Here is a 24,658-nt window from a genome sequence, read left to right as displayed (position 1 = left end):
TGTGTTCCGAAGTCGAAAATTCCCCTCAGAAGACTAGATGCAGCTGTGATCGGAGCGCGGGAGAATGCATAATTATACCAAGGGACTAACCACTCGGATTGTTCTTGAGCAATTCAGTGAAGTATTAGTTAGTAGTAACCTGTTTAAACAGAGTCTGGAGAATAATTAGCGTGCAGACATCAAACTGCCGGTTAATAAATATATATAAAAATTATATTGTATAAATAATTACAAGAAAAATTGCTAAGGATAGCCTGCGCCTAATCGTAATTTTGAGTGAGAAACCCCTTATGTTCAACCTTCTTATGTTTGTTTAGTAGAAGCGACGAAGAAAACTGATAACTTTGTCTTTGACCGAGTTGCCACCTATGAAAAAGAATTGACAAGGGAGTAAAATGCTTGGACTTCGGCTAGGCCTTAAAAATACAGTTAAGTTCACGATTCCACGATTTGATTAGAATGTGCAACTCATTAAGGAGGTAATAAAACTACATATAATTTGAGAAAAGACGACTTCCTTTAGCTCTCTAGTAGGCATTCAGTCCACAAAATGCAAGGATGTAGTTGCCTTCTTGTTTGGAATAACATGGAGATTCTTGCACACTGAAATCTAATTCCAAACTCTGCAACTCTATTGCCGCTAATTTCATCAAGAGTGCCGTATCATCAAGCTGGGACCAATCCCACTAGACTGCAGCGGGACGAATGCGATACAAGCGGTTATCTATCTGGATAAGGAACATTTTGAAAAAGATGGGGTGTATTTCGCATTGAGCAGATTGCAAATTGAAGAATGCTATTATTATCACTATTATTTTTATTAAACATTAATAGGTATTAATGTTACATATTGTTACCTATACCTACCTACCAGGAGACGATCACGTCCCATACTAAGAAATAAAACAGCCAATAACTTTAAAAACAGGGTCAGATGAAAAAACAAAGCATAATAAAATCCCTTTGTCTTCAAGCCCTATAAAGGAAACTTACAGCCCCTTTGTTTGAACAACAAGGAAAATCTATTGGCTTGAAAAACTACAAAAGTGGCTGTAGGGACGATATTCTGCACCAACAGCATCTTTTTTTCTTTTCATTTTTTTCTTCTCCGCAGCTAGCGGAGAATCATTTTCATCATTTTTCTGATGAAAAGATTAAAGCCGTCAAACTCCACATACGTAATAAGCTAAGCGTTACTACAAGAGCGTGTTATTTCTCCCTGTATTCCTAATCATAGAGCCTTGCAGGTGTATGTGATGTTATTGTTCCTTACTGCAGGAAGAAAAAATGGACGATATTTTGTGTCGACAACATCTTTTTTTGCTTTCCGTTTTTTCTTCTCCGCAGCTACTGGGGAACAGGAACACCATAGAAAGCTTTTTAATGCCTCTACATTTTAGTAAGACATGTATCGAAATAAAGTAGAGTTTAAATTGTAGAGGTACAAGGAACAAATTTAGCTTTATATTCCTAAGAAAGTTATTCCCCGAAAGTTTCCTTAGGTTATTCATTTGAATATATATTAAAGTTTGAAAATATAAAAATTAGTGAAATTACACGAGGGATCGATATAATGCATTATAAAAGTGTATTATGGAAGTTTCATCTGTATAATGACTGTAGAGTTAGTTGAAATTTTTATATAACGGGTTGGTGCAGTTAATCATAAATCGAAGTGAAAAACGAACTCTAATTCTACTAAAGAATATCTAAAGTGTGGTTGCAGTGGTATCTGTAAATAGTAAGAGGTGAACATGTCCGATAGTAACAAAAAGAATAGCCCACAACTATTTAAAAAGGTGTTAGATCTGATTTGAAGATCAAATTTTTTGACTTACACTCTTTTACTACCTTGCACTCTTTTTTGGCCTTGATTTACACCTTTTTGGACGTCGGCAGTTGGTAACCCTGGAACTTATAGCTCAAATTGGCTCAAGCGTCATGGATAAAACCAGGAAAAAAAAAATATAAGCTTGAAATCAGATAACACCACATTAGAGCCGCCTTGTCCGAGAACCCAACAAAGGAAACTTACAACCCCTAGGCTTGAACAGCAAGGAAAATCCATTGGCTTGAAAAACAAAGAAAGTGGCTGGAGCTACGATATTCCTCATCGAAAGCACGAAAGCATCGAAAGCATCAAAAAACATCAAAAGCATCGAAAGCATGAGCATTTTCCCGTTTTTTTTCTCCGTAGCTAGCGGCGCATCAGGCGGTAGCTAGCAACACGAAGTACAATATTAAAACCGCCTAGTCCGAAACCTTATAGTAAAGTACTTATAGTAAAGTATAGTAATGTATCAGTTTTAGATAAATGGGGGAGAGTTAGCTCGCCCTTATGTGATATTTGTAATGAGTATGATGATGTTAGGCATATTCTGATGAAGTGCACAAAATATGAAGTACAAAGAATTTTGTTTAGAAACAAAATTATAAAGTATTTTGGTGCATTTACAATGAGAGCAATCCTAGGTAAGGCTAAGTCCCCTAAGTGGGTCCATAGAAAGACTATGCTCTTATTGACTAAGTGTATAAAGAATTGTAATCTGCATAACATTCTCTGATTTTTTAAGTTATAATGTATTTGACTTTTATATTCATTGTACTGACCTTTCTATTTCGTATTTATGTTTCCTTTTATAGATGCTTTAATTGTAGTAACTGCATTAATTTCTATTTTTATTGTATTGACCTTTTTATCTATTTATTTCTTCTTGTATTTTAGCCTTATTCAAATCTGAGTATGTTTCTTTTCACAGATATTTTAAGCAATATTAGCAGAATAGAGGTGTGATATACATAATAGTGCCAGTGATTTAAGCAAGAACACTCTGTACAACGTCTCCCAAGATATCTTAAGTGTTGACGTGGCCTGTGCCAAAATTTTATTTGTGTGTTTCTCAAAGTGACGTGGCTTCATAAGCCAAACTTTTTAAAAGAGGATCGCACGTATGCGAGCGGTTGGTTCGCTCAAACGTCAACTAAACAACAACAACAACAACAACAAAACAACTTTAGTTATAGTAAAGGACAAACTCTAGCCTATGGTGACGGAAATATTAAGTAGTAAAGAACGAACTCAACCCGTAGTAACTGAAATATCAAAATAAATCCTGAAATGTATGATTATTCAACAAACTTATCTTTTGACAAGATAATATAAAACAGACACCAATTAAAATATTGACATTTTTACTGAAGTTATTTTGATTAGTAAATAGTAGTGTTATTTGGATAGTTAGCAGCAGTTTTAATGAGTATTACTGACTTGGATGGACTTCTTTTCTGCATGCTTGACGTCTGAATGTCTTCATAAATGATGTAGGATCGAGACAGAAAGATTTATATTAAAATTATATTAAAGAACAAATGCATGATATAACAAATGATTAAGCTAAAAGTCGAGGGTATATAAAAAGAATGGTTGCAGCAATTACTACAGACTATTAAATCATGGTTGTAGCTGTAGCTGCAGCATAGTATATATAATATAGTATATATTGAAGAACATACAGAGAATATAGTATAAAACAAACCTAGAATATAGTAAAGAACAAACCAAGAATATAATGAAGAACAAACCAACAATATAGCTATCGGGGTTGCATCGTTAGCTAGCAACTTAGCAAGAGATGACCACGTCCCATACTAAGAAGTACCATAGCCTATAAGTCCAAAAAATAGAGTTAGATAAAAACAAGAAATCTACTATTAGAACCGCCTTGTCCGAAACACCAATATAGGAAACTTACAGTCCCTTGACTTGAAAAAAAAAGGAAAATCCATTGGCTAGATAATTTTCTAGAGCCTTACCTCTTTCGATAGTCAAGGCAACCCATTTGAGGGCCATCACTAAGGGCATCACATTCTGATTGGGGCAGATGAAAAGTGAAAAATACAAACGAGACACTCCTTCCATCCTCTTCAAAAATTTATTTTGCTCCTCAATTTTCCCATCTTTAGAGCGATAACCCAGACACCTGAAAAAAAAAACTTACTTAAAAACTTCTTTGCATGCTGATCAATGGTCTGCATTGCGCAGGTACCAATATCCTGATTCGATGCCTTCGGTCAGGAGTGCAATGTGTGGTTGGGGGCAAAGCATTCAACACTTTCGGCTTTTCCTCTTCAGATTTTCCCAGATACCCATTTAGAGCTTGGTCGAACCTGGCGGAGATTACGGAATCACACCATTGACCCTCGTCCCAAACAAAATAACCAGCGACTCCAGAACTCAAACCTATGACCTCAGGTTTTCAAGTCTGGAGCACTAACCACTTAAGAGTAGCTTAAGAAAAGTAGCTTAAGAAAAAAAAGAAAGAAAAAAGGCAAACATATGAAACGGCATAAAGAAAACAGGTACATAATAAGGTCGGAAAATATACAACGTGTCATTCGATAAGGTTTTTCATGAAACCTGGGACGTTCACACATGTTTATTTTTTTTAAATGCAGATTTCCTTGATAAAATCATAAGATATTAGATCTTCATGAAAATTACCACTTTGAATAGCCATAAAATTTAATTCTGCTTCACTAGGTATTTAGCAATGCACTATTTACCATAAACAAATTAAATTAAATCCAAATGATTCTTGGCATAAACGATCCAAAGGCAGTGTGGTCTTCGTCACCAGATATTTTCTAGCTTTCAATTTCGAAATATTCACAGAATTGATTTCCACTGTCTTGAAGAGATTTTCCCTATTGTTTCTACTTTATGTTTGTTTGTTATGGAAAGGCAACGTGGTCTTTGTCGCTAGATATTTTCTAGCTTTCAACTCTTGGAAAAAACAAGCGGATTAAAAAAGTGGTGGAGGTTTATAGAGATCCCGTAAGTGTTCAAGTTTTCAGGAGAACATGACATGTAAAACTTGGCAATGTGGCTTTTATTTACTCTAATCTGAATCTACTTCTGAATTTAAAAAGAAATACTTGAGGAAAACATTCTAAATTAACACAAAAATCATGTCACAAGTAAAGAATATGAAGGACATACTTGACCTAAATTCTATATCCTAAAAAAAACCCGAAAAAATAGCGGTGCAAATACAAATGATTACAATTGACATATTTCAATCAAAAGATTATCAAACTATAATCAAAAGACGAACAAGCTGAACACTGAAATCATCAGAGAAACGATTCACCCAACTTCAACAAAAATGTTTATTTTGAAATAATACCCAGTGAAATAATACGGGGGTGCTACTATGGGTATGAAATAATACCCATATTCATTGAATGAATACCCAGAAAGGCCATATTCGTTGAAAATGAACAATAGTTTTACACTTTTTTATGGAACAACTTATTAATTTTATTGACGTCAATATCGAAATCTTTGTTCAAAAAATAAACTAGACGAAAATCAAATTCAACGGAGAAGCGATTCGCCGAATCTCGACAATAAATACTTTTCAGAGGAGCCTTCTCTTGAAAACCCAAAATTTATACTCGCTGAAAATGATATTGGGATACTAAAATGACTCATATTTATTAAACAAATTCTCAACTTTACAGGTATCGATTAAATCAATTTCAAGCCGATTCGCTTTTGCCCCTTTCTGTGAACAAGTAGGATTATATTAAAAAAGACAAAGAAAAAAGGTACCGATAATAGTCCTCATCAGATTGACCTTCAAATTGAGACGGACAAAAGGGCACTAGAAATGGACAAGTTTGGTAAAAGCTGGCAACCATAACATCCTTGAATTCCGGGTAGTCTGACATCAGGGACGTAATGAGCTTGGCATACATTAAGGTAGATTCAGGTTCGTTCACTTCACCTCGCTTCTGGAAATTTAAAGAACTATAAGTAGACACACGATTAAATATGAGGAGTTTTACAAAATTTCCATTGGGAGGGGAGGGGGGTCCGCGAAAAATTTACCACGGAGGGGTGGGGGGAATTATGATAAAAGTTTAAAGAAGAATAAGAAATTGAAGTCATTTAAAATAAAAGTGTGCTAAGAATAATTTTTAGGCGCAATCGTCCGCAAGAAATTTACTGAGGGGAATTTTCCCCGAGGATGGAATTGCCCAGAGAGCTGGAGGGAGTATTTTATATGGAAATTTTCCATGGGGGGTATTTTCAATGGATAAGGAATCGCATTTCCCAGAAAGTTTGAATAATAATCAGAAACAAAATTGAGGAGGGGGCAACCAACCTCAAATACGGAATAGTTTCTGTTCGGTTTAAGTTTTAATGTTACTCCTTGGTTTCAGTTGCAAAACTTCAGTTACAAGCGTTAAAAAACAAAAAAACAATTGTCAGATGAAATTATATAGATACCTGAGAATGAAAACACTCAACACTAAAAAAATAATAAGCAAAGCTACTAAGTCTAAGAATCACCGTGTCCCTCATTGAAAGAAAAATATTTTGGATACCCCATTAAATTTACCTACTTCAGCAGTACATATATTTAAATTTCATTTTCTTTCTATTAAACGTTTAAGGAGAAAGTTTTCACACGAAAACGACTTACAGTTTTGCTAAAAGTTTGAGCTTTGAGCACAACTACAGTCTGAGCTTAATTTAATAAATATATATGGAATTAATTTAATTCCAGCATTATCAAAAATTCAAAATATTAGCAAAATAATGATTAAAAAACTTGAGAGAGCCAAATATGTTTATCAATTTGATGAAAGACCCTAAAACCCTACTTGATTTCAGTTCACAAGATCAATCAAAATAAAACTTTCCAAAATAAAAGTTTTTCAAAAAAAGTAATGAGCCTTATTAAACTTAAGGCAAGTAAAAATAAATTCCTATAATAACTCAAACTCAAAACGACCACAAATTACTATTAAAGAATAAATGAAACCAAAAAGTAACAGAAACGAAATAAACAATCATAGGAAACAAACATACAGCAGGTACTAATATAAATGAATAACTAAAACTTAAAACAAGTAAAACTTAAACTGAATATGCAGAACAAGCTTAAAACGAACAAAAAACAATACTGCTAAGAATTTGGGTACTGCCATAAATTACTATCAAAGAATAAATGAAACCCAACTCCCCCAAATAGAGTGGATCTGTTCCGGTTATGTCAACCACGTATCTAGGAGTTCTGTTTATTTTTCCCACCAAGCTTCATCCAATCCCTCCACTCCAAGCATTTTACAAGATTTTAGGTCCCCCCCAATGTCACCGGATCCGGAGTGGATCCGGTCCGGTTATGTCAGTCACCTATCTTGGACTTTTTTTTATTCTTCCCACCAAGTTTCATCCTGATCTCTCCGCTTTAAGTGTTTTCCAAGATTTCCAGTTCCCCCCTATTGACTCTGGATCCGGCCTGGATTTAAAATAAGAGATCTGAGTTACGAGGTCCTCCTAAATATGAAATTTCATTAAGATCCTATCACTCCTTCGTAAGTTAAAAATACCTCATTTTTCTCATTTTTCCAATTTTTCAGAATAAAAACAACTCCCTCAAATAGAGCAAATCTATTCCGATTACGTCAATCATGTATCTAGGACTTCCGCTTATTTTTCAAACCAAGTTTCATCTTGATCCCCCCAGTCTAGGCGTTTTCCAAGATTTTAGTCTCCCCTCCCAACTCCCCCAAATGTCACCAGATCCGGTCCGACTTTAAAATAAGAGCTCTAAGACACAATAACCTTCTAAATATCAAATTTCATTATGATCATATCACCAGTTCGTATGTTAAAAATACCTCATTTTTTCGATTTTTTCCGATTTAACCGTCCCTTCACTCCTCCCCAGATGGTCGAATCGGGGAAACGGCAATTTCTAATTTTATCTGGTCTGGTTCCTTATACACCTGCCAAATTTCACCGTCCTGCAAGTGCCTAAACTAGCAAAACCGGGACAGACAGACCGACAGAATTTGCAATCGCTATGCGTCACTTGGTAGATACCAAGTGCCTTAAAAAAGAGTCAAAATTTTAGCTAGCCAGTATTCAGTATAATCAATTATTTACCATAGTATTTATATCAATGTCAGAATAGAAAATGGTACAAAAACAAACATAAAAACAAGAGCTAAGAGCTCATATGGCACTCGTGACGAGGCAAGAAGAGCTAAGAGCCAAGAGCTCATATGGTATGACCTCTAGAAAAATTCTAAGAATCAATAGATTGATTTAAAAAGAAAATCAGAGGGTTAATGCCGGTCAGGATTTAAAATAAGAGCTCGGAATCACGATGTCTTTCTAAATATCAAAATTCATTAACCTCCGATCACCCACTCGTAAGTTATAAATACCTCATTTTTTCTAATTTTTCTCTCCCTTTAGCCCCCCAGATGATCGAATTTGGGAAGACGACTTTATCAAGTCAATTTGTGCAGCTCCCTGACACACCTACCAATTTTCATCGTCCTAGCACGTCCAGAAGCACCAAACTCGCCAAATCACTGAACCCCCCCCCCCCAACTCCCCCAAAGAGAGAAAATCCAGTACGGTTACGTCAATCACGTATCAAGGACATTTGCTTATTCTATCCACCAAGCTTCATCCCGATTCCTCCACTCCAAGCGTTTTCCAAGATTTCCACCTCCAACTTCCCCCAATGTCAACAGATCTGATCGGGATTTGAAATAAAAGCTGTGAGACATGGATTCCTACTAAATATCAAATTTCATTAAGACCTGATCACCCGTTCTTAAGTTAAAATTAAATAAAAAAAACTAGTTTTTTTTAACTGAAAGTAAGGAGCGACATTAAAACTTAAAACGAACAGAAATTACTCCGTATATGAAATGGGTTGTCCCCTCCGCGTCCCATGCTCTTTACGCTAAAGTTTGACTCTTTGCAACAATTCTACTTTTTAAAACAATTAAAATTCATATACCCCATTTCATATACGGAGTAATTTCTGTTCGTTTTAAGTTTTAATGTCGCTCCTTACTTTCAGTTAAAAAAACTAGTTTTTTTTTATTTAATTTCTGAACGTTTTTGAATTAATGCATGTTTGATTTTGGCTCTCCGCACATAAATTATTGAAATGAAATTAGTATATTAATTTTTTTTTTTGGCTAAATGGCTTTCTCTTAGTTTTGATCAGACGATTTTGAGAAATAAGGGGTGGGGAAGGAGGCCTAGCTGCCCTCCAATTTTTTGGTTACTTAAAAAGGCTACTAGAACTTTTAATATTCAACGAACGTTTTTATTAGTAAAAAATATACGTAACTTAAGAATTAACTTACGTAACCAACTTTTATATTCTTATATTTTTATTATGTGTACGAGGGGGTTTGTACCCTCGTTAATACCTCGCTCTTTACACTAAATCGTAAGTTTTGTCCCAACTCTTTAAGAATGACCCCTGAATCAAAAAGGCCGTAGAATAAATAGTTGAAATCACTAAAAATATTTTAGCATAAAGAGCGAGGTATTTATCTCCTCCTAAATACCTCGCTCTTTATGCTAAAGTATTTTTAGAACCCCTCATATGCGTAATAATCTCTGTTCGTTTTAAATTTCAATGCTATTCCTTACTTTCATTTGAAAAAACGTTTTCATGTTTATTTTTTCATTGTTTTTTTATAGTAATGCTAGAAAATCCTGCGCCCTTTTCATTGAATTTTTCTTCCCCCATGACATATTCCTCAAAGGAAAGATCCTCCCACAAAGCCCTCTCCCATCAACCCCACCCCCAAACCAAAAAATCCCCATGAAAACGTCTGTACACTTCCCGATAACCATTACTATATGTAAACATTGGTCAAAGTTTGTAACTTGCAGCCCCTCCCTCAGGGATTGTGGGGGAGTAAGTCATTCCCAAAGACATAGTTATTATGGTTTTCGACTATGCTGAACAAACTGGCTATCTTAAAATTTTAATCTGTTGACTTTTGGATAAAAATGAGCATGGGAGGGGGCCTATTTGCCCTCCAAGTTTTTTGGTCACTTAAAAAGGACACTAGAACTTTTCATTTCCGTTAGAGTGAGCCCTCTCGCGACATTCTAGGACCACTTGGTCGATAAGATGACCCCTGGGAAAAAAAAAACAAAAAAAAACAAATAAACACGCACCCGTGATTTGTCTTCTGGCAAGAAATACAAAATTCCACATTTTTTAGATAGGAGCTTGAAATTTTTGCAATAGAGTTCTCTGATATACCGAATGCGATAGTGTGATTTTCGTTAAGATTCTATGACTTTTAGGGGATGTTTCCCCCTTTTTTCCAAAATAGGACAAATTTTCTCAGGCTCGTAACTTTTGATGACAAAGACTAAATTAATTGAAACTTATATATTTAGAATCAGCGTAAAAATTCGATTCTTTTGATGTATCTTTTAGCATCAAAATTCCGTTTTTTAGAATTTCGTTTACTATTGAGCCGGGTCGCCCCTTACTACAGTTCCTTACCACGAACTGTTTGAAAAGAAAATAATTCGGTATTTCGGGGCTTCTGACATTATTACTCCTTTGCGGAAGTTAGGCTCAAAATTGAAAAAGGATTATATTTTTTCTCTGGGCCCCTTCCACCTCTTAGTTCGTTTATTTCCCGTTAGTTTTCACCTGTTTTCGCTTGATAGTTGTGTTATCTCTTAGCAGTTCTTTCGTTAGTTGAGTTATGGTTGTGGTATATATGTTTTATCGCTCGTATAGTTGTGTTATTTTCAAATTATACTCCGTAATAGAGAGGCTCCGAACACCCAGCATTGTATGTTAAGCTCTTAATTTGACGTTTTTTTCTAACGTGACCACATTCGTCCTGCGCCCTTTTCATTGAATTTTTTCCCCCATGGCATATTTCTCCAAGAAAAGATCCTCCCATATAGCCCCCTCCCTCAACCCTACCCCCAAAACCAAAAAAAATCCCCCTGAAAACGTCTGTACACTTCCCAATAACCATTATTATATGTAAACACTGGTTGAAGTTTGTAACTTGCAACCCCTCCCCCAGGGACTGTGGGGGAGTAAGTCATCCCCAAAAACATAGTTATGATGATTTTCGACTATGCTAAACAAAATGGCTATCTCAAAATTTTGATCCGTTGACTTTGGGAAAAAAATGAGCGTGGGAGGGGACCTAGATGCCCTCCAATTGTTTTGGTCACTTAAAAAGGGCACTAGAACTTTTCATTTCCGTTAGAATGAGCCCTCTTGCGACATTCTAGGACTACTTGGTCGATACGATGACCCCTGGAAAAAAAAAAAAAAAAAAAAAAAAAAAAAAAAAAAAAAAAAAAAAAAAAAAACAAATAAACACGCACCCGTGATTTGTCTTCTGGCAAAAAATGCAAAATTCAACATTTTTGTAGATAGGAGCTTGAAACTTCTACAGTAGGGCTCTCTGATACGCTGAATCTGATGGTGTCATTTTCGTTAAGATCCTACGACGTTTAGGGGGTGTTTCCCCCTATTTTCATAAATAAGGCAAATTTTCTCAGGCTCGTAACTTTTGATGGCTAAGACTAAACTTGATGAAACTTATATATTTAAAATCATTCTTTTGATTCTTTTGATGTAGCTATTGATATCAAAATTCAATTTTTTAGAGTTTTGGTTCCTATTGAGCCGGATCGCTCCTTACTACAGTTCGTTACCACGAACTGTTTGATACCTCAATTTTTCTAATATTTCCAAATTAACACCCCCCCCCCTAGCTCCCCCCAAGAAAAACGGATCCGTTCAAATTATGTCAATCACGTATCTAGAACTTGTGCTTATTCTTCCCATAAAGTTTAATCCCGATCTCTCCACTCTAAGCGTTTTCCAAGATTTCTGTTTCCCTCCTCCAACCCCCTATGTCCCCAGATCCAATTCGAGTCAAAAATGGAGCATCAGAGACATAGGATCCTTCTATATATATCAGGTTTCATTAAGATCCGATCACCTAATCGTAAGATAAAAATACCCCAATTTTCACGTTTTCCAAGAATTCCGGTTTCCCCCTCCAACTCCCCCCAATGTCACAGGATCTGGTCGGAATTTAAAATTAGAGCTTTAAAGCACAAGATCCTTCTAAATATTAAATTTCATTAATATCTGGTGACCCGTTCGTAAGTTACAAATACCTCATTTTTCCGAATACCCCCCCCCCCCAACTCCACCAAAGATAGCAGTCACGTATCTTAGACAGGTTTTTATTCTTCCCATCCAGTTTCATCGTGATCTCTCCTCTTTAAGTATTTTCTAAGATTTCCAGTCCCTCCCAACTGCTCCCCAATGACGCTGTATCCAGTTGAGATTTAAAATTAGAGATCTGAGTTACGAGGTCCTTCTAAATATGAAGTTTCATGAAGATCCGATCACTCCTTCGTAAGTTAAAAATACGTCATTTTTTCTAATTTTTCAGAATTAACCCCCCCCCAATAGAGCGGATCCATTCCAATTATGTCAATCACGTATCTAAGACTTCTGCTTATTTTTCCCACCAATTTTCATCCCGATCCCTCCAATCAAAGCGTTCCATGATTTTAAGTTCTCCCCCAAACTCCCCCCAATGTCACCAGATCCGGTCGGGATTTAAAATAAGAACTTTGAGACACGATATCCTTATAAATATCAAATTTCATTGAGATCCGATCACCCGTTCGTAAGTTAAAAACAAGTCATTTTTTTTCCAGAATTACCCCCTCCCCCAACTACCCCATAGAGAGCGGATCCGTTCCGGTTAGGTCAATCATGTATCTAGGACTTGTGCTTATTTTACCCGCCAAGTTTCATCCCGATCGCTTCACTCTAAGTGTTTTCCAAGATTTTAGGTTTCCCCCTCCCAACTCCCCCCAATGTCACCAGATCCGGTCGGGATGTAAAATAATAGCCCTGAGACACGATACTTTCCAAACATCAAATTTCATTAAGATATGATCAACCGTTCGTAAGTTAATAATACTTCATTTTTTCTGTTTTTTTTTCCGAATTAACCGCCCCCCCCACTCCCCCCCAGATGGTCAAATCGGGAAAACGACTATTTCTAATTTAACCTGGTCCAGTCCCTGATACGCCTGCCAAATTTCATCGTTCTAGCTTACCTGGAAGTGCCTAAAGTAGCAAAACCGGGACCGACAGAATTTGCGATTGCTATATATCACTTGGTTAATACCAAGTGCCATAAAAAGAATTTAGCCAGCCAAAATTCAGTTTCATCTTAATTACTTACCACAAGTTTTTCGGCCAATGTCAGAAAAGCGTAAGGTGCAAGAAAATTAGGAACAGAGAATATTTTGTCCATTTGGGCTACCACAGATTTTCCTGACAGGAGTCGTTTGAGCTTTTCAAGCTTCTCGCCAAATCCTCGTAAGTCAGATGGCGTGATTGTATTCAATATTGTCTGTATAAACGTCTTGATATTGTCTCGAATATTTTTGGTTTTATCATCTTCACTCAGTTTTGATACTGCGTCTCCGTACTTTCTTAAGAATTCTTGTGAATTTCTATAGTCAAGTTCCGTTGATTGTGCTAAAAAAAAAAAAAAAATGTCAGAAGATACATTTTAAATTTCTAAGCAATAGACAAAACGAACTGGTAGTCCCGTGGTGGTGCAGTAGGTTTGACCTACAGCAATGCACTGCAGGGCCGACACAGGGACCTTAGTAGTCAAGAAACGTCGTTAATCTGATACAATACAATACAATGAACTGATAATAAACAATTGAATAGAATAAAAAGTGAGAAAAACAATTGAAAAATTGACAAATAATTGACTTATAAAAGTTATTAGTATTTTATTTCTTCATACTTTCTTACAAATCCGTGTGAATTTCTGTGAACAAGTTCTGTGATTGTGGTGTAAAGAAAAAAAAAATACCAGAAAACCATTTTAAATTACTAAACTACAAGCAAAATGAATTTAAAATAAACTATAAAATAGGATGCGTTAAAATACGACGAATTGATAAAAAATACAAATTCCAAAACTTATACACCTTCTTAGTATTTTTAGCTTTATTCCATTAGTAATTTTCCTTTGAATTTATTATTTCATTAGTATTGTATTATTATTATTATAGAATTATATTGTTATTATTTTAATAGTATTTAATTCCTTCGTAGTTTCTTATGTATGCTTGTGAATCTCTATGGACAAGTTCTGTTGATTATGCGACAAGAAACAAAAATTTATCAGGAGACCATTTTGAATTATTAAGCTAAAGACAAAATAAGTTGGTATTAAACAATAAAATAAAATAATGAGTACTAAAAATAGCTGATGAATCAATAAAAAATTTAACTTATAAAATTTATATAACTTAAATGGTCGCAAGATACTTAGTGTTTCTAGTTTCATTTTATTAGTGATTACGTTTGGTCTAATTTTTTTCAACCTGGCTGGCATAAACATCTATTTAATTAAACGAACAATAATTGGGCATATGTATATATCTACACGGGTAGTTTTGAGTGACAAAATTGACAAGAGTAAATAGCCAACAGGGAAGGGCTTGTTTTCTAAAAGATAAGTAAGCCGTGAAAACCTCAAGTGAAAGGTTCGTTTGCACTGAAGGGCAGTCTATGGCGTGGAAGCAAGGGGTATGCACTAGGTCTCACTGTAAACTGGAAGCATAAAAACGCACAAATATAAATTTAATTGTGGACCCAGCGGTTAGGAGTTACTGAAGCCAGAACTGAGGCACAAATTTGGATGCACGAAGAAAATGCACTTACCCTTGGACGAAAGCTTAAAAAATGTTCGAGATCATTTATTCTTCGGAAAATTTTGGGGTAATAATAAGCACATCAAATAAAAAGACGTAAAAACGACAGTATAAAAGACAAAATCTACTACTACTAATAACTCACTGCAGCACCAAGCCGCCTGAGCCAACACAGCTACGCACGCTCCCTCTCAAACCTGATCTATTCAAGGCCTCCCTCTTTACACCCTCCCAGGAAGTTCCCATTTCCTTTAAATCTTTATCTATGACATTTTCCCAACCAAGACAAGGACGACCTGCTTTCTGTGAAGTCCCAGACGGTTGGCCAAAAAGGACAATCTTTGGCAATCCGTCATCCTTCATCCGCAGAACGTGGCCTAGCCATCTCAACCTTTCTTTCATTATAGCCCTAGAAAGCGGGATTGAACCAATTTTGTACAACCTACTGTTTGAAATACTGTCAGTCAGCCGGGTACCCATAGACAAAATCGAATAGTAAAAATAATAATAACTTATCATCACGCCTCAATCCACTGCACTAATTATTGTCAAATGAAAATTGTCACACGAGTTAACTAAGAATAAGAAATGCAGAAACAAAAAAACGAAGAAAGTAAGGTAAGTAATAGCCAGTGAAAAAAGAGAAAAATAAAGTGTTTTGGCTAAGACCTACTTTCAGCAATCCTTTGTGCAAGAAGATTTCAAAAATATTTAGATAAAGTTCCACGGCACAATATATACACCTCTTAGCAGAAGGTGAAGAGGATAACAAATAAGAATAACAAAACCAAGAAACAAGAAGACACATAAGTGCTACCCATGCAAAAAAGTGACCCTCTTGTTGTTCAAATCAGGGTGCAGTAAATTTTCTCTTTAGAGATTTTGACAATGGTGATTCCGATGATGCAGTTTCATTTTCGATCAAATACCATTTTCGAGAATTTTTAGGCTACCTTTCGAAGTTTCAAAAAACTTGTTTTTGCAAAAAACTTTTACTGTAAGATTAAAAGACATAATATTTAACATTCCTGAATCAGCTTCAAATGGCATATCTTCCTAAATTGGCAATTTTTTGAAAATTCGTTTTTAAATTGTCGGTTACTATGGGCTGTGATTTGTTCTTTACAAATCACAGGTTGCTGGGGCAACCATGATTGTTATGTGCTGACAAGGGACTTGACGTTTCGCAGGAATAGCGTTTTGCAAGAGATTAAAAAAAATGCGTATTTCATATTTTATATAAATTCATATAAATATAAATTCATGTTTCTTTCCACTGAGTCAAGTTCAACTCCCCTGGTACTTCACATTAAACAAGGTAGAGGATAAAGTGGCAAAAAACATAAAAATTTGGGTTATTTGGGTTTGTGATGTGAGTGTGTTGTTAAAAAAAAATTATGGAGGTATTTGTTTGTTTTTCGTGTTTGTTTCTCTCCTGTTTATTCCTGGCCATAGAACGTTACGGGGGAGAGTGAGTTGAGTTGTTAGTTGTTTTTGTTGTATGTAAAATACTGTAGATTTTGTTAAACAGTCATATATTTCTTGTTTTTTTTTCAATAAGTTCAATTCAAAAAAAGAAGAGTTTTTTTTGGCGATATGGATTTTCAATTTGTGTTGTTGGATAAATAAGTCAAAAGGAAGAAGAATCTTTCGCATGCTGACCATTGGTATGCGTTGCGCTGGTACTGATCTTCTGATTCAAGGAAGTGCAATGCGTGGTTGGGGGCAAATCATCCGAAAGCTTCTTGTGTTTTTCCCCTAGACTTCTCCAGGTACCCATTTAGAGTTGTGTCGACTCTGGCTGAGCTTATAGAGTCACACCATTGACCCCCGTTCCAAACCAAATAAACAGCGACACCAGGACCCGAACCCTGACCTCAGGATTTCAAGTCTGGAGAGTTAACCACACTTGTGGCAAAGGCCCTGTCTAAAATTATTAATAGAAAATCTGGTCATTTCATTGTGGACTTTCATAGCCCAGTTGAGCTTAAACCGCCTTTTCATTATTAAAAAAAAATTGGAATACATGAAAACTAAAATGTTTAGAGACTAAGTGTTCGAGGATGCGGAAAATGAAGCAAAAAGTGCTTTCAATGTGTTATTAAATATAGCTAAAAAGCATAAAAAAAAATATAATGTAAAAATATTAATATTATAAAATTGTTCTTTTATAGGTTGAGACAGTATTTTATAGCTTTTCAGATACCTACAGAATTTCAGAGGCCAAACGAAAATACTGAAAATAAAAGAACTCCTGACAAATGTTTCTCTAGGGACAACCAACTCCTCCCTTCTTCAACAGGAATAAAAAAAAATATTTAAGGAAAATGCCAAAAAAGGATAGACAAACCAAAAACAAACACTGAGAGACAAATAGTCAGGCTTGTCAATATTGAGCCGACTTCCGTTTTTAGATCAGAGCTAAAAACTATTTTTTGGTGCTAAACTTTCGTAAAGAATAAAAGAAAACATCCTTGGTGCGAACTGGTGGGACTGCACCGTTATTGTCTTTCCAGCTAGATCTTTAAATAGGTATTTTGACGAAATTTTTTTTTAGAAACACTTATAATAATCCTGCTTTCAGCCCTCTATATCATTCCAATTCCTGCTACATCAGCTGGAATTACAAGACGGCACCAATTGGCCGTTTTCGCTTGACGATTGTTTGTTTATTCTATTCTAGAATTTTTTTTTTTACTTTTAAAGCTTTCTAATTTTCGATGATTTTTTTTAAAGATATGGATCCTTTCCTAAAGTAAAGATTGGGTACAACAAACAAGCATGTTCTTACGCAAAATAACAGCTTCATTTCTAGGAGCAGGTGGGGGTAATCCTTCCTTCGGCCTTGATTCTTGAATCGTCTGCGCTTGCACCCTTGCCGCCATTTCTGCTTCGGCACTTCTTTTCGCCTCAAAATTTGCCTTCTCTGTCAAAAACAACATATATATACCAAACATTATTTTTGAAAAACAACGCTGTAAATCATTTAGATAGTACTTCAAACGGTACATAACACTGAGCAGAGTTGTCACCTTCATTAATGGCAATCTTGCAGTCTCCAAAAGTGGCGTCTTAAAATTTAAATATACATAATTTACTTGAACATTTACCCTTTCCGAACACTTTTTGCTACCCAGATGGTTTCAACGTTGCTAATTTCTAAGAAAAACTCTTCGGGGTAGTTCCTCGAGCGGCACCTGAACAATTATGGTAAATTTCCCATTGGCTGGGTACACATTTTAACAAATTATAATAATTTCGAAGCCATTCACCACTTCTAGTTTATATATGAGTCTTGAGTTTACACACAATACGGTTACTATGAGCTAAAGTTCATCGTTTACAAGGTTACCCCTAGGGGGGCAGTCATGAAAACAAGAAAGGAAATAATAAATGAAAAGACAAAAATCAAATAGGTGAAAAACGAGGATTTTGTCAGCCAGTAGCAAAATATGAAAAACAAGCAAATATTTCGACAAGGACCTCCGCCAAGTCGTCCTCAGTGCTCAAAAAATAAGGAAGACGAAGAAAAAAAAGAAACAAAGAAGAAACAACAACAAAATCTAACCTTCTTAAGTGGAACTGTACGATAGGAAAAAAGACACTAAATCAAATAACAAACACCAACCTGAAATCAATGAAAGAGAAGTTACCAATTAGATTGAATAAGTATCCTTCGTCTTGCAACAGATTTCGCCTGTCTACAATTTCGGTTTTCATTAGATATGCGGACATGTTGTCTTAAATTAGACTGGGAAAAAATATTCATAGAGTCTTTTAATATTAAATTGTTATAAATTGTTATACTATAGCTAAATTTCTATTTATATGTTGTTTTGCGGTAGGCCATTTACGGTAGATATTATAGTTGCCTCTTCAAAAAAACCTAAATGGTCAGGATTTTCGTAAATATGCTGGGCCAGAGCTGAATCAAAGTTGTCATTTTTATTTTCAAATCTCAGGGACTTATCTATCGAAATTTTGTGTTCATGCAATCGTTCCCCTAGTTGTTGATGGGTCCTGTCAATGTAAAATTTTCCACATGAACACGGGACTCTGTAGACACCACTACCTAGTATAGGGTCCGTTTTATCCTTTCCCGAGTTCAGACCACAGAGCAATAGGTTCTCAGACCACACCGCTTATACATCACTTACGAAAAAATGAAGAAATACATTTTGTTTCATATATTTCATTTTTGTAAGTTATACATAACTTTTGGTAAGTTAGTAAGTTTTGGCTAGTAATGACTTTCTGTACGGTATAACTTTTGGTAGGATAGCAAGTTGGTAAGTTTGGTAAGTTATAGCTTTTGGTAAGTTAAAAGTTATATAAAAAGTGTCGAATATATGAAGACATTGAGTCAAATCAAAGCCTCCTACGTCCCCCCCCCCTGGATAAGACCTTGTCAGCAGATAATGTAGATCAGTAGGATTCAGGTACGAAAGAATATGCATGGCTCTGCTGATCCTACCTTCAATTGCTACTCAGCAGATGGTTTTGGCAATTATTGTAGAAGTTTGAGAATAAAAAATACGACCTTTTCTTGGAAAAAGTTGTTCCTTTATCTTCAGAAAATATATAGAAAAACCACTAATATAAAGAAAAACCAAACAAATATTTTTACTTAGGCTTTAACAATAAATATTATATTTTGTCAGGTAATGAGATCATTTTTTCAGAGAAAAATTTGAGTTTCATCTTTATCAGTTTTTCGTATTCTTTCATTTTCTCAAAAAAAAAAAAAATAAAAGGGAAAACTGCTATTTGATACTGTTTAGTTTTTTTGGGTCATATACAGTTCAGTGAGGTAAGTCCTTTTTCCTTTTTCTTTTTGACTTTTTTTTTATCCTTCTTCTTTCTTTTATTGGTTGATAGTCTCTTTTATTGGCTGATAGTTTCTTTTATTGGCTGATAAGTTTCTTTTATTGGTTGATAGTTTTTTTTTATAGATTGATAATTTCTTTTACTGGTTGATAGTTCCTTTTATTGGTTGATAGTTTCTTCTATTGGTTGATAGTTCCATTTATTGGTTGATAGTCTCTTTTATTGGTTGATAGTTCCTTTTATTGGTTGATAGTTTCTTTTATTGGTTGATAGTTTCTTTTATTGGTTGATAGTTTCTTTTATTGGTTGATAGTTTCTTTTATTGGCTGATAGCTTCTTTTATTGGTTGATAGTTTTTTTTTTGGTTGATAGTTTCTTTTATAGGTTGATAGTTTCTTTCATAGGTTGATAGTTCCTTTTATTTGTTGATAGTTTCTTCTATGGGTTGATAGTTTCTTTTATTGATTGATAGTTTCTTTTATTGGTTGATGGTTTCTTTTATTGGTTGATAGTTTCTTTTATTGGTTGATAGTCTCTTTTATTGGTTGATAGTTCCTTTTATTGCTTGATAGTTTCTTCTATTGGTTGATAGTTTCTTTTATTGGTTGATAGTTTCTTTTATTGGTTGGTAGCTGGAAAAAATCTTTTAACTCTTATTTTCCGTTTGGTTTCCAGTCTATATGAAACACACTACATATGTCTCTTTGGTTTCCCAGATGAGAGGCATTTGACTATATGCTAAGGGACTGTTTTTTTTTTTTTTTAACTATGTTTTATACAAAAATGTAGAGTAAAACTTTATTTCCAGAATTAAATCAGCTTATACAGCATTTAACAGTATATTCAGTTTATGAGTTTGAGTGTAGTTTATAGAGAGCTTGTGAAAAAAAAGAAAAAGTAGGACTTATTAAGGAATTAAACCATTAATAAAAGAACAGACAAATTAGTCTTTGTTATTAAAAGTAAAAGAAAATAGTAAAAAGAGACTATAAAAAGAACATTAAAAATTAGCAAAACAAACTTTACGCCATAGGTGATAGAAAGGGGATAGAGATGGTGCGGTGACTCATTTATTTACCATATAAATTATGTAGGAAAAAAAAGTTTTTCTATATCTTTCCGTGGAAAATTAACTCGGGTGCAAATGAAGATTTTTGTTGAAGCAAAAGGAGGGAAGTGAGGTTTGAGGGAGAAAAACTGACTGAAAGTTATACTCATACTTTTATGAGGTATGCGAGGGCATTGAAAAAATTTATCGGTTTTAAACAGTTAATTTATTTTCGCTATTCAATAGTACTAAATGATTTCAAATATCTTACGAGAATCTACAGCATTCCAGAGTGTATTTTACTGTTTTCTTAGAATTCAAGGGAATCGACTCAATAATATTTAATGATAACATATAATATATACATAATAACATATTATCGAATATATAGTAATATAATGATAATATAAGTGATAATATAATGTAATAATACATAATGAAAATAATAGTAATAGATATATAATAACACAATAATATATATTGACTAAAATATAAATGACAAAATAATCTGCTTTATTAAAGGGCACGTTTCTGAAAACTAAGATTTTATTTTACATAGGAAAGTAATTGTGCATAGGAGGGAAGAACTTACCAACAGCTTTTCGTATTTCTTCCAGTGTTTCATTTGCCATTTTTGCGATTGAAGAGGATTTTTCTGCAGCCTCCTTTGCCAAATTTGGATCTCTAGCCTTTGCTGCCTCTTGAACCATCTGCTTTTTCAAATCATCAATTTTCCCAAGTAAAGGTACTACTGATGCTTCAAGTAATCTCTTATTGGGACAAGACCTAACAGAAAGTACATAAAAAAGGTCAATAAAAAAGGTGAATAAAAAAAGAATACATTGTTCTCACCCCAATTGGCACCATTGTTTTCAAATAGTCTTCTTTTTATCCAGGCACACTTCCAGCGGCGCCAATTTCTCGAAAATTTAGATGGGAGGGACATGCGTTTTATTAATATCTAGAGGGGGTGGGGGCAAATTTTTCCCATTCAATTTTTTAAACACAAATTTCAAAAACGACATTTTCAGTGACCCCCTCCCAGAAAAAATTAAAGATATCTTTAAAAATTAGGGGAGAGGGAGGACAAAAGTCTTGGGAGGCAAAAACGGCCAAAAAAAGGTGACATGAAGATTATTTGTTCTAATATGCTCTGATTATAAACCCTTCGAATTGACTTTAATCCTAAGAATTAGAAAGCATCAGAACAGCTAAACTAGCTTGTAAACGTATCCACAGTAAGTTTTAAAGGGTCAGAAGCGAACCCCTTTCGAGAACCACCATACATCGAAAATGAGAGCTGAATAATCGAGAACTGTTACTTTAGAGCTGGTGTAAATACCGGTGTAAACACCATAAATTTATAAACAAGAATTGCAAGATGTTTTCCAGAAAAATTGAATACGGATTGTTTTGGGTACCCAAGCTGACTGTCCGCACTCCAAGCAGTAGGTGGTACGAAAATTGTGGTTTAATCCCAGTTCATTAGGGCTATAATAAGGAATGGTTGAGATGGCTAGGGCGCGATCTACGGATAAAGGATGCTAGATTGCCAAAGATTATGCTTTTCGGCCAACCGTCTAGGGTTAAACAGAAAGCATTTCGTCCGCGGTTGGGGTGGGAGGATGTCAAACAGTTCGTGGTAACGAACTGTAGTAAGGAGCGACCCGGCTCAATAGTAACCAAAACTCTAAAAAATTGAATTTTGATATCAATAGCTACATCAAAAGAATCGCATTTTAATGCTGATTTTAAATATATAAATTTCATCACGTTTAATCTTACCGATCAAAAGTTACGAGCCTGAGAAAATTTGCCTTATTTAGGAAAATAGGGGGAAACACCCCCTAAAAGTCGTAGGATCTCAACAAAAATGACACCATCAGATTCAGCGTATCAGAGAACCATACTGTAGAAGTTTCAAGCTCCTATCTACAAAAATGTGGAATTTTGTATTTTTTGCCAGAAGACAAATCACGGGTGCGTGTTTATTTGTTTGTTTTTTTTTTTTTTTCTTTTCCCCAGGGGTCATCGTATCGACCAAGTGGTCCTATAATGTCACAAGAGGGCTCATTCTAACGGAAATGAAAAGTTCTAGTGCCCTTTTTAAGTGACCAAAAAAATTGGAGGGCATCTAGGCCCCCTCCCACGCTCATTTTTTCCCAAAGTCAACGGATCAAAATTTTGAGATAGCCATTTTGTTCAGCATAGTCGAAAACCATAATAACTATGTCTTTGGGGATGACTCACTCCCCCACAATCCCTGGGGGAGGGGCTGCAAGTTAAAAACTTAGACCATTGTTTACATATAGTAATGGTTATTGTGAAGTGTACAGACGTTTTCAGGGGGATTTTATTTTGTTTGGGGGTGGGGCTGAGGAGAGGGGGCTATGTTGGAGGATCTTTCTTTGGAGGAATCTGTCATGGGGGAAGAAAAATTCAATGACAAGGGCGCAGGATTCTCTAGCATTACTATAAGAAAACAATGAAAAATAAACATGAAAACGTTTTTTCAAATGAAAGGAAGAAGTAGCATTGAAACTTAAAACGAACAGAGATTATTACGCATATGAGGGGTTCTAAAAATACTTTAGCATAAACAGCGAGGTATTTAGGATGAGATAAATACCTTGCTCTTTATGCTAAAGTATTTTTAGTAATTCCAACTATTTATTCTACGGCCTTTCTGATTCAGGGGTCATTCTTAAAGAATTGGGACAAAACTTACGATTTAGTGTAAAGAGCGAGGTACTAACGAGGGTACAAACCCCCTCGTATACATAATAAAAATATAAGGTTATGAAAGTTTGTTACGTAAGTTAATTCTTAAGTTACGTATATTTTTTACTAATAAAAACGTTCGTTAAAAATTAAAAGTTCTAGTTGCCTTTTTAAGTAACCGAAAAATTGGAGGGCAACTAGGCCTCCTTCTCCACCCCTTATTTCTCAAAATCGTCTGATCAAAACTAAGAGAAAGCCATTTAGCCAAAAAAAGAATTAATATACAAATTTCATTTTAATAATTTATGTGCGGAGAGCCAAAACCAAACATGCATTAATTCAAAAACGTTCAGAAATTAAATAAAAAAACAAAACAATATTTTTAGCTGAAAGTAAGGAGCGACATTAAAACTTAAAACGAACAGAAATTACTCCGTATATGAAATGAGTTGTCCCCTCCGTAATCCCTCGCTCTTTACGCTAACTTTTGACTCTGCCACAATTCTACTTTTTAAAACAATTTAAAGCTTTAGCGTAAAGAGCGAGGGATTGCGGAGGGGACAACTCATTTCATATACGGAGTAATTTCTGTTCGTTTTAAGTTTTAATGTCGCTCCTTACTTTCAGCTAAAAAAATTGTTTTTTTTTTTTATTTAATCATAAAGAAAGATTTAAGGAAAATGGGAACTTCCTGGGGGTTGTTAATGGTAGTAGTAGTATAAATGCGTAACATGACACCAATATCACATAGCTTATTTTGAATGACCACACTTAAGAGCTAGTGCAGATCTTTACATTTAAAACATGTATACATGATCTATTTACGGAAATTATCTTATATTCTAAGAAACTATACATTCAAGAGGAAAATGGTCCAGCGAAACACCCAATACGTACAAGTCAACCGTGATTGGAATCAAACACCATTAAAAAATATGAGCCTACTGTGTTTTGTCTTACCCCAGTCTTTGATTTTTGTGAACAACCCTTAAATAATCCCTGAACAATAACGAGTCGAAAGAGGTAAAATTTCTTTATACTTGGGGAAATGGAGGGTAGGGGGGGGGGGCAGAGCTCTACTTTGGGCACTCGAATTGTACACAACAGGAATCACACAGACTCAAGAACCTTCTAGATGATCTATTACCAAATTAAGAACATCTATTACCAAAATGATCCTAGAAGACTCACGAGTCAAAAGAGGTTCAACATGTATTCGTTTACAGATTGCGGAAGGCCCAATATGTCTTCAGTTACGAATCGCGGGGAGTGGGGATGAGACTTGGGTCACAGTTTCCAACTGTTAAAATTATGCAGACTTAAATCTTGGTAAGACCATCATTTCCATAGCCTATACTATGCTCAAACTTTGAAAATAATTATCTTGGTTTTAATATGAATCAATTGGATAATTTGGCCCTTACCCAGGGTTCTCCTTGTATCACATTGCTTCAAACGGTTATTTTATAGCT

The 24,658-nt window shown here is 35.0% G+C and overlaps 1 protein-coding gene across 1 annotated transcript in view; it reads right to left on the bottom strand.

Moving 5' to 3' along the window:
- The window catches only part of LOC136025843 (mRNA export factor GLE1-like), a gene marked incomplete in the record, with an annotated part of 63,858 nt that overhangs the window by 8,289 nt on the left and 30,911 nt on the right, over nt 1-24,658 (bottom strand). Inside the window, 5 exon segments of the mRNA XM_065701859.1 lie at nt 3,814-3,980; nt 5,615-5,796; nt 13,096-13,394; nt 17,382-17,516; nt 21,058-21,251. Of these exon segments, the coding sequence (XP_065557931.1) occupies nt 3,814-3,980; nt 5,615-5,796; nt 13,096-13,394; nt 17,382-17,516; nt 21,058-21,251 (977 nt within the window).

This window comes from Artemia franciscana, chromosome 4 (assembly GCF_032884065.1).
Source record: "Artemia franciscana chromosome 4, ASM3288406v1, whole genome shotgun sequence".
Lineage (NCBI taxonomy): Eukaryota > Metazoa > Arthropoda > Branchiopoda > Anostraca > Artemiidae > Artemia > Artemia franciscana.
This window is presented reverse-complemented; position numbering and strand designations above follow the sequence as displayed.